Below are 11,236 nucleotides of genomic sequence, written 5' to 3'. Positions count from 1 at the left end.
ATTCGTCTGTGGAAGCCCTAACTCCCAATGTGACTTTGTTTGGACCTAAGGCCTTTAGGGAGGTAATTAAGGTTAAATGAGGTCATAAGGGTGGGGCCCGTGCCAGAGCAGGCCCACGGTGGTCTCTGCGGGGCTTGCCAGGCTGTGAGGGGAGGGCTCCGGTCAGAGCTCACAGGGCTTTGCCTGCAGCCTGCCTGGTGGCTGGAAGCCTGCCAGGGCAGGACAGGCCAGGGCGGGCCAGGGAAGGGGTGGAGTCAGGGCCCTGCTGCGGTCAGTGACAAATGCTAGCTCCAGTCCAGCCAGCCCTCTGCCCTTTACCGAGCCTGAGGAACCGTTCACCTCCACCACTGCGTGCAGTCAGCCACGGGACAGAGTAAGTACAGGCGCTGGGGACGGAGGGCCCTTGCGCTTAGGGCGTGCAAGGAGGGCTGAGGAATGGACTCTGTTGTCATGGGACTTGGAGGGCTTAAGGCTTTGGCGGTGTCCCAGAGCAAGCAGGAAAAACTCCCCACTGGGGTGGGGAAGGAACCAGGGCCTCTGAAGCAGCAGAGAGTGGCCCTAGCTATGTGACCTTGGACACAACACTAAATCTGGCCGGACCTCAGTTTTCTAACAGGTAAGATGCAAATTAATATATCCTCTGTATGACTGTGAAGATGAAATAAGGGGTGCTTCTCACCCAGGCATGAGTTTATCCATGGAGCCCATGTGGCAACCTCCTAGAGACACTTAGCTATCACAACTGGAGGGGGCTTGCTATTAGCAGCCAGTGGGTAGAGACCGGGGATTCTGACAAACACCGTACAATGTGTAGGACAGCCGCCTCCACAGAGAAGGACCCAGCTTCAATGACAACCATGTCAAGTTGAGAAACCTTGAACTAAGGTGGGGAGGACAAGGCATCTGGTAGAGAAGGCACCCTGGAAACCATAGCTTGTATTGTTTTCTGTGCCTGCAATCTAGAATCTTTAGAAATCAGGAAAAATGATCAAATGATCTATTTCTCTGAGATACTGTCACCCTACCTGGTGGCTGCCACCCAGGATGGCCACAGTGGCTGTCCGAGCTCCAGCTGCTGTTTGACCATTTGTTAAATAAACAAAACATAGCCATAAATGAGTGGAACTTTCAGGTTTTCTAAGAATAGGGCCCTTGGCAAGAAATACAACAATAAAAGAGGATAAACGTGCTCTCTGGGACAGGCATCCTCAATCACAGACCCAGAAACCTCAGCGTGAAGAATCAAGTGTGTGGGCGGGAAGAGACGGGAGGACAGCAGCGTTTCCGGCTTTCACGGCGGTGATGGTGTCACTGGTGTCTGCGGAGGGCCAAACTCATCCAGCAGTAGACATCATGCATGGCTTTTTGTAGGTCAGTCAGACCTCGATAAAATGGTTTTAAAAGAAAAAGGAAACTGTAGCTGAACAGTAGGGCAGGAGTTGTTCAAGGTCATTTGGCAAGGTAGCCCCAGGGCCAGGAGAGCTCTGCTCTGGATGCCAGCCTGGCTCCATCTCCGCTACTCAGTGTCTAGCATGCGGTCCGACACCTACGAATACTGAGGAGACAAGGATCCATTCATTCATTCATTCATTCATTCATTCTACAAAGGTGCCTGAGCAGCGGCCCTTGACTATGAAGTCTCACAGCCGAAAGCAGCGTAGGTGAGGGTTCCTTCCGTTACAAGCACGTCTCCTAGTCGGGGAGAGAGGCTGGAACAAAAGAAGTCACCTGTAGATGCAAATGCTGTTGCACTTACGCAATTGGTAGAATGATGAGAGACACAACGAAGGGCCATTACAGAGAACACTAGTGGAAATGAAGGAGCCACAGGGGACATGGCATTATGGAGAAGTGACATTTAAGCAGAGGAACTGACGCCCAGGGACATGGCAGTCCCAGTGAGAAAGGCGGAGGGAGGTTTCCAGCAGAGAGAGCAGACCGTGCAAGGCCCAGGGCTGTGACGGGGTTTGCTGTTTCAGGAACTGAAAGACGCGCGCCCAGAGCACACATGCGAGTGGGGGCACAGCAGACCAAGCTGAGCCGGCGAGGGCGGGGCAGAGCCAGACCACGTGGAGCCTGCAGGGTTATCGCGCCAATCAGCGAGGCCTTCTCCGGCAGGGGGCGCTGTCCCTGCTTGCGACTAACGGTTCGGATGCTGGGCGTAGAATGGCTCTTGGGACAGGAGGAGAAGTCTGGAGCTGGGGAAGGAGATTAAGGAAGTTTGCTAGGTCCCTGCTCCAAGGAGCCTCTACCCCTGGTTGGCAGGACCCGGGCGTCTTGTCTTCCCTCTCCACCTGGGCTCCAAACCCAGCATGTCCTTCTGTCAGTAGTAGAAAGACCCTCCTTACCTGAACGCCTCCCACAACGGAGTCCAAAGCCGACCGGATGGGACTTGGTTGCTTAACACTTGGAATTAACACCAGTAGATTTTAGGTCCACCAATTGTAGGTGATCAGTGAGAGAACTATTTGGGGCCTGCCCCCCGCCCCCGCCACCTCGGCCAAGGATGGCAGTTGAGCTGGATTGACCTGCTCTCTGCCCTCTGACCCATGGGGGCCATTTCTGCAGAAACACTGGCGCCAGAGACCCAGGGGAGGGTCAGCCAGGCCAGGCTCCCCTGACCTGTGGTAGGGGCTGGCTCCCTGAGTGCCATGTTCTCAAGGCCTGGAGAAGACTCAGCCCAGGCTCAAAGCTGGCACCACTCTGTCAAAGCTGGGAATTCCCAGCAGAGGTCCAGTAGTGTCATGACAAAGTCTGGGCTCTGCAGCTAGGAAGCCTGAAAGGGGCACCCTGAGGCCTCACTGTCTCAGAAGCAATCTCTCCGGCCCTCTGCTTCCTCTTCCATACAGTCGTGATCATGATACCCAGTCCCTGTTAGAGGAGCATAAATGGGCTAATACGGGGGAAGGTTCGGGAGAGACAGGGTCCCAAACCCGCAGCTCAGGCAAGCCCGAGTGAAGCTGGGTCCCCGGGACAGGGTGGGGGCAGTGGTGGGGACAAGGGTCACTGGCCACGGCATGTGAAAGACCTTGAGTCATTTATGAAGAAACTGAGGCCTGGAAAGGGGAAGAGCTTGGCCCAAGGTCGCTAGAACTGTCACCCTTGTTGGGGTGGATGCCTCTGAGCTCTGCCCAAGCAGAGCCCCTCCGCCTCTGTTGCTGTTCTTTGAGAGCAGTTCTTTCAGGGAAATTATCAGCTCAGTGTTAATCTGCGGGGGTGGGTGGCAGGGGTGGGGGTGTTGAGCTGAGTTGTTCATTCAGCAGCACCGTGCTACACGGATGGCTGTAACTCTTGGCAGGAGGGGCCGTATTGTGTCACAGGAGAGACTAGTTTAGAGGACACTGAGATGCTCCCACCCAACGCCTGCAGAGACCTCAGGGAAGGCAGAGCTCATGGGAACAGAACGGGAGGCACCGTGGGAACTGCAGACAGGGTTTCCTCACTATCTGCAGATTAGCGGCTATCATGATGGCACTCAGGCAGGGGGTGCGAAACTGGGAGGCTCTGGCAAAAAGATACAGAAAGGAAGGAGGGCCAGGGATCCGGGGAAGAAGAAGAGTGGGGTGGTTTAGAGCGATGTGGGCTTTGAGGATCAGAACTGAGCCCAAGCTATGCCACTACTAGCAAGTGACACAGCATCTCTGAGCCTCGGATTACCTGTCTGTAAAATGGAGCCAGTCATAGCACCTACCTCCGTGAGTGGGTGGGTGGGAAGCTAAAGGTGTTGATACATGTGGCAGCAGTACAGCACCTAACAGCAATGTGCCTGGGCCTCCCACCGCCTGGGGTTGCTGAGGCCCCTGTATTGGGTTCTGTTGCTGGGGGTTCTGCAAACAGAACATTCTAAATGAGCCTCCTTTGTGAGCTCGGGTGCCAGGGCAGTAAGCTTGACCTGCTCAAGTCACTCAATTTCACTCAAAGAATCCAGCCCAGTTCTGCTTGACTGCCAAGATCAGTGGGGTCCCCCGATCCTTGCCCTCCACCTCATAGGGGGCCGCCCTACAAGCAGTGTCCGGTACAGCTGTCTGGGGACCTTTGGAGTTTGTTTCTGTGTCACGCGGCTATGACAGCGCTCACCGTGGGGCTGGGGGCCTAGTGACATGGTGTCCATGGGAGAGAACACCCAGCTGGAGGGAAAGCCACACCTCTCACCAGGAGCCAGCAGGCCGTCAGCAACGTGGGGGTTAACATGGTGAAAGCATGCCCCCCACTGCTCAGCTGGGGAAATGGGGGTCTCTGGTGGGACCCTGGCCAGACGCTGCCGCACTGCCAGCTTGCGCTTCTGCAGCAGCAGGTCTGCACGGCACTGCTCTGAGCACCTTAACACTTGTTGACTCACCCAATCCCCAGCGACCCCCTGGTGCAGGTACTGTCATCACCTCCATCACGTGGGTGGGAGGGGGAACAGTGGCATAGGGGTAACTGACTTGCCCCAAATCACACCTGGAGGAAATAGTGTGGCCAAGGTTTGAACCCAGGCAGCTGGGCTGCGGTCTGGGCTGTCCACTGGGGGTTGGAGGAGGACTTTGGGAGGCCTGGATTTGGGAGGCACAGGAAGGGTTTCTAGTGGCAGAGGAGGGGTCTAGATAGAGGAACATGAGGGAGGAAGGGGAGCACGAAGCTTGGATGATGGAAGGCACCCCAGGGCCCACCTGAGAAGCCTCAGAGGGACCAAGGTGATGGGAAGAAGAGATGTCATAGTCAGCCGAGGCTGCCCTAACAGAGCCCTGCAGACTGGGGCTCAGGCAACACAAATGCAGCGTCCCATGGCCACGGAGGCTGAGAGTCCAAGATCAAGGTGTTGGCGGGGCCGGTTCCTTCTGGGCCTCTCTCCTGGTCATCTCCTCCCCGTGTCCTCACCTGGCTGTTCCGCAGCCTGTGTGCGTCTGTGCCCTGATCTCTTCTTAGAAAGACACCAGTCAGACTGGATCAGGCCCACCCCTATGACCCTGTTTTACCTTAATCACCTCTTTAATGGGCCTATCTCCAAGTACAGTCACATTCTAAGGGGCTGGGGGTTGGGGCTTCAACAAACGAACCGGGGACTGGGCAGGGTGGGGTCTGCCATCCAGCCCATCACAGAAGAGTCAGGAAGTTGGAGTGTGCACGTTAACATGGCAGACTTTCCTTAAGGGGGGGAGCTGCCTCTGCTGCAGGACAAGGGTGCCTTGCAGCGTCCGGGAGCAGCCCCTGGGGGAAGGTGAACGGGACTCATTGGCATCCCTGTGTTCCCCCGTGAATCCCAGGGGCCTGGCTCTCTGCCTGCTGCACGGAGCTGCTCCCTCTGTACTTGCTGACAAGCAAGGACAAACCCAGCAGCACTGCAGGGCCCACGGGGGGCCGGGCTCAGTTCATAGGAGGACCATGAAGCCTTGCACATGCTGCATCCAGGGACCCAGGTGGGGGCTGCAGGCCATGCATGGAAGCTGGCTTATCATTCCCAGGGGGGCTCAGAGATGCTGACCAGGCAGAGCCCAGGAGAACCTCTGCCCCATGTCCCGTCCTCCACAGGAGAGGAGGGTTCTTGCCCTCTGGCCAGTCCCTGGCTCCCCTCTGCCCCTCCGCCTCCTCCTTCCTCCCCCATCAGCAGATGTCCTGGTCCCCAAGTCTCTGTCCTCAAGCCCCTGTGCCCATTTCCCCCTCAGGCCCAGCCTCACTGGTCCACCACTTGGCTTGGATGTTGCGTGGGGGTTGGGTGGTGACAGCTCTGCTGTGTCGCTCTTGCCGGCTTCCTGTCCCTCGTCCCTCTGAGCTGACACGCTGGTGCACCCTCCCTGACGCTCTCCCCACTCTCCCTGCAGAGCGAGGCCAGCCACAATGCAGCTCGGCCTCCTCTTGTGCCTGATGCTCCTCAGCCCACAGGTGGCCACCTTCCGCCGCCACCACTCCCAGGAGGTGAAGAAGAGAGTCAAGGAGTCACCGTTGGTTGCCACAGTGTCCCCCTGCAGCAAGGACTTTACCTTCGACCTCTACAGGGCTTTGGCCGCAGCTGCCCCTGACCAGAACATCTTCTTCTCTCCTCTGAGCATCTCCATAACCCTGGCCGTGCTCTCCCTGGGGGCTCAGGCCAACACAAAGGCACAGATCCTGGAGGGCCTGGGCCTCACCCAGCAGGGGTGCCCAGAGGAGGAGCCGCACGAGGCCTTCCAGCAGCTGCTGCGCGAGCTTGGCCAGCCCAGGGAGGACATGCAGCTGAGCCTGGGCAATGCCCTGTTCGTTGGCCTCACAGTGCCCATCCGGGAGGCTTTCCTGAGTGCCATGAGGACGCTGTACTTGGCAGACACTTTCCCCACCAACTTTGGGGACCCTGCAGGGGCCCAGAGGCAGATCAACGACTACGTGGCCAAAGAAACTAAAGGCAAGATTGTGGACTTGGTTAAGGACCTGGATAGCACAGAGATCATGGTCATGGTGAATTACATTTTCTTTAAAGGTAAGACCCTGGGGCTCGAGCCTGGACTTTCCCTCTCCTTGCAGCTGCTTCTGCCAAAAGGACACCCAGTTCCCACCCACATAAAGGAGTGGGAATACGTCTAGTCCTTTCCAGTGCCTGTTGCTAGCGTGAGGCCGTCAGCAGTGCAGGTAAGGTGGGCACTTACCTTCCCCCTGTGCAAGGTGATTTCAATGACCCGGGGGAGGGGGAGGAGCTGGTTCCTGTCTGTGGGTCCCCAGGGACACCCAAAGCCACAGCTTCCACTCAGGCTCCGAAGCACCAGTAGGTCACGGCCACCGTGCCAAAGGAAGTGTCACCACGGCTACGCAGGGAAGGACTGTGAGCCTTGGAAGGACCTTATGGGTATTCCCCTGCCCCCCAGATCCTTGTCCCCGTGCCCCCCTAGGGGCTGCTTCTTCAGCTCACAAGTCCCAGGACAAGTTCCTGAGGCTCTGAAAGGTCTCTCCCCTCCTCAGCAAGGGCTGGCCTCCCCATCTTGATCTCCCATCCTTACTCATCTCATCGGGTGCCGCCGCCTCTGCTTGCAGATGCTGAGCCCCTCAGCACCCTCTGCAGGACTTGGCTGAGGATGGGAAGGAGAGGAAAGCCAGAGAGGATGGAGAGAGAGGGGGGCACGGAAGGGGGAACCTAGTAAACTGTTAACCACTTCCTATGGTCACAGATGGTGACCTTGGCCTCTAAGATTTCTTGTCCCCAGTCCAGGGCTGTCCGCATTATAGTAGGCTGCAGAGGAGAGCTGTGAAATAAGCTATATCGGGTATTGAGGCAGGGTCCATACCTTACAACTATTAAGAGGGTGGAAACAATTGCTGGTTTTGATTTGATCAAAAAGTGCCATAGGAAGCAGGGAGAGCTGCAAGCATGACTGAGGACTTCCAAGCAGGAAAGAAAAATCACTGGGAGAAAAATGAACATCAGAATAACTAACCCAGATGCAGCCAACCATATTTTTTACCCTCTTCACTTGGATTATTAGACCTTGAGCCACATCAGATATCAAACAAACAGCAGTAGGGGTTAAGGGCCTCTGAAGACCTGAAAACAGACCTCTCTGTTTTGCAGATATGGATGGAAAAGCCTCACTAAAAGTTCCAGCACATCCCCAGAGTTGGGAAGGGCTTACCGTCCCACTCAAGGGCTCAGCAGTCACTGTGCCAGCCAGGCCTCTCTAAAGAGGGTGACCTCTTTTTAGTAGGTTTATTGTTGCCACACTTTTCAATTGCAGCTGAGAATTTCCCTTTTCTTCTCTATTTTAATCCTCAGCTAAGTGGAAGAAAGGTTTCGACCAAAAAAGCACCCGAGAGGAGGATTTCTATGTGACCCCAGAGACAGTGGTGCGGGTGCCCATGATGGTCAGTGAGAACCGGTATCACTACCTCCTGGACAGAAACCTCTCTTGCAAGGTTGTGGGGCTCCCCTACCAAGGGAACGCCAGCGCTCTGCTCATTCTCCCCAGCGAGGATGGGATGGCCCAGGTGGAGAGCGGACTGAATGAGAACCTACTGAGGAAGTGGCTCAAGCTACTCACAAAGAGGTACTCTTCAGACCCCGTGGGCCAGCCTGAACCTCCAGGCTCCCAAGGAGACACATGTCCCCCTAACATCACACAGCAGGGGGAAGAGCTCACCCAGCCCAGGAGCTGCCCCCAAGCCCAGAGGCATTATGTGAAGCCCCAGGTCTTGGGGCCTGGCCCAGTGGGAGAGAGCAGGGCTGGAAGCTGGGTTTTCTGGGAGAGCTGTTAGGGTGGACAGTGCTCTCTGGGGGCAGCCCAGATCCAAGTCCAGGATGGGATGAGCTCCACTCTAGATAAAGGACTGGAAGAGCATTATGCAGCCAAAGGGAGACAGCAGGTATACGGACTCAGTGAGCTGATGCTCTAGAAAAGTCTTAGAAAGCTCTTCTGTTTCCAGACAGCTCGAGCTTTACCTTCCCAAGTTCTCCATTGAGGGCTCCTATCAGCTGCATAAAGTCCTCCCCAAGCTGGGGATCAGAGATGTCTTCACGTCCCATGCAGACCTGACCGGCATCACAAACCACTCCAACATCCACGTGTCTCAGGTGAGCCCAGAAGCTTCCGAGCAGCTGCTTTCAGAGGTCGATATTCTGTTCTGTTTGATCATACTCTAAGCTATTCTGTTCCACTCCATTCCACATTCCATATGCTCTCTTTCTCCCCTTTTTCCTCAAGAAGCAAAGATTTCACTTTGTGTCTTATTCTTTGTGCAATGGGAAGCTGTATCCAGCACCATGCTTTGGGGGAAGGAACCCTGTATGGCGCAACCAAAACTAATCAACACACACTAGCTGTGTGACCTCCAGGAGCTACTTGGCTTCTGTGAGCCTCCCTTCTCTCTCTCCACTAGAGAGTCATGCCCACCCCGAGAGATGCTGTGAGCATTCAGTGCAAGACCGAGGGCAGTCACCTCTGAGCATAGCTGCACAACCGTGCCATTTGCTACTTGCTTTGTGGCTCAGTTGTGAGGACATTTTGATGGTGAAGCTGCAGGCAGAAGCTTTGCTGTTTCCTGTGACAGCATCTCCCAGCCCCTGGTGGCTCTGGTTTCTCCCCTGCAGATGGTGCACAAAGCTGTGGTGGAGGTGAATGAGGCGGGAACCAAAGCAGCTGCAGCCACAGGCATAATCTTCACGTTCAGGTCGGCTCGAATTGGCCCTCAAAAGGTCATGTTCAACAGGCCCTTTTTGATGGCCATTGTGGAAAGAAGCAGGGACATCCTCTTCCTTGGCAAGGTGACCTGCCCCTGAAGCAGGATTTCTCCTGCATGGCCACAGGTCTCCAGAGGAGCAGATGAAAGTGCACCCTCTGGCCATCTATCTGCAGGGAGCTAGTGAATTGCACAGGTTTAGTTGACAAAGTAGGCTTTCACAAATAATAATAATAATAAAAATAATAATATCGATATACTGATGATGGCTTCTTTTCACACAATTGAAAGACATGAAGAACCCTGGAGAACATTTGGTCTTGCCCTCACCTTCCATCAGTAGCTATTAGCACTGAGACCCAAAGAGGTTGGTTGACTTGCCCAAGATCACACAACATGTAAGTGGCAGAGAGAGGCTCAGAATCCAGGACCCTGACATCAGCCCAGTGCTGGACAGGGCTCTGTAGGAGGGTTGTTCCAGTAGACATTTCCACCAGGAAGCATATTTCTAAGCCTAGTCCCCCATTTGTCAGCAATACCTGCTATCAATTCATGGTTTGGAAAGAACACTGGAATGGAAGTCTGGAATGGGGGGGCTTCTATCCCACCCAACCAGCTATGTGACATTGGGATAATATGGTCCCTCTCTGGACTTCAGTTTCCCCATGTATATAGTGGAGGATCAGGTCACGGATTAAAGGATCCTTGAAATCATATATAAAGGCTAAGGTGCTCCCTGCCAATCACAATTGATTTCAATACATTTAAGTGCTACTCATCCTTTAAGAAAGGCAAGTGGACAGCAGGGTGGAAATGACCCATCAGAGGATGTATCACCCTGTGGATTAAGTTACCATTTCCTGGGCTTGGCTTGGGGTTGTGAGAAGGGAGGCCTGGTATACAGAGTACAGCATCATTTGAAGACATGGCGACTAACCGTGGATCTTAATGCCAGCAATGACAATAAAGCACTTTTGCAAATACTTGGTGCCATTGTCCTTAAGAAAGTAGTTCTGAGAATGGTGACATCAATAGTTTACCATGTTCCAGGCTCAGTACTAGGCTCTTCACCTGGATTGTTGCATCTACTCCTCACAATACCCCCACGTGGCAGGCACAACTATTATTCCCATTTTACAGATGGTGAAAGAAAGACTTGCATAGAGTTTACCCCATTACACAGCTACTAACTAGGAGAGGCAAGATTTGACCCCAGAATTAGGTCCCCAGACCCACACTCTCAGCCCTGTGCCCGCTGCAGGAAAGACATGACTGAGAACCAGAAGCCCAGGTCAGGTGCATCTCGGCCACCAGCTCCACTGTGAACTAGGTAGGCGCACTTACCTCCTTTATCAAGCACACCGTGTTTCCGCATCTATCATGAAGGGGATCAGGCACTTTAAAGACTCAATGGATGAATAAGTGAGTAAGTCCTTCACTCAGTCTCTGTCTGTCCCCTAACTAACTTTCCCCTAAGTCTGCCTCCCTGAGTGTCTGTCCATCCTCCTGCCTTTCTTTCCACGAGGCTTCCTTTCCCTGAGGCTGTGCTGATGCCACTCTGATCCCAGAGTCTGGACTCTGTCCCTTAGAACCCAAGCTCTGAGCAGCCCGCGAAGTGCTGAGCACCAACTAGGTGCCAACCCAGGGGACACTCTGCATCTGCGATCTCATTCACCCCTCAACAGCCCTGCATGGTATAGAGCGGTGTGCCCCTTTTACAGGGGGGACGTGAGTGCTTGCTCAGAGCCCCACAGCTGATGACAGGGAGAGACTCAGGCCCTGGGATCCAGATGGCACATGTCGGCTGAAGGCACAGCATGTGGCTGAGGCTGGACCCAGACAGCTTGCACTTTGAGCTCAGGACAGTTGTTTAGGATCGGGCCTCCTTGTGGGGTCAGACTCACTCTATGCCTTTCCCTTGTGAAATGCCTTGTATACCTTGGCAAATATTTCTCTATTTGCCCAGCCAGTCCAAGGTAAGGGGGAGGCCTTGCCTGGGTGACGTTTGTAAGGCCAAGGTCCAGCATGGATAAGATTCACTTGGCAAAGGGTCACAAAACAGCTACTGTGCAGGCAATCTGGACGGTCTCTGGGTGGCTGGCTTTTAGTGAGCCCTGGC

The 11,236-nt window shown here is 54.7% G+C and overlaps 1 protein-coding gene across 1 annotated transcript; it reads left to right on the top strand.

The window, feature by feature from the left end:
- The first annotated feature begins 235 nt into the window (after nucleotides 1-235).
- On the top strand, nucleotides 236-9,372 carry LOC118910823 (plasma serine protease inhibitor-like). The gene is made up of 5 exons (XM_036882318.2): nucleotides 236-373; nucleotides 5,802-6,433; nucleotides 7,718-7,988; nucleotides 8,365-8,512; nucleotides 9,029-9,372. Exons 1-5 carry the CDS (start codon nucleotides 282-284, stop codon nucleotides 9,215-9,217), a joined length of 1,332 nt encoding a protein of 443 aa, XP_036738213.2. The 5' UTR covers nucleotides 236-281; the 3' UTR covers nucleotides 9,218-9,372.
- The last annotated feature ends 1,864 nt before the right edge of the window (nucleotides 9,373-11,236 follow it).

Source organism: Manis pentadactyla, chromosome 11, assembly GCF_030020395.1.
Source record: "Manis pentadactyla isolate mManPen7 chromosome 11, mManPen7.hap1, whole genome shotgun sequence".
Lineage (NCBI taxonomy): Eukaryota > Metazoa > Chordata > Mammalia > Pholidota > Manidae > Manis > Manis pentadactyla.
Note: the sequence above shows the minus strand (reverse complement) of the source record. Positions and strands in the feature narration are given on the sequence as shown.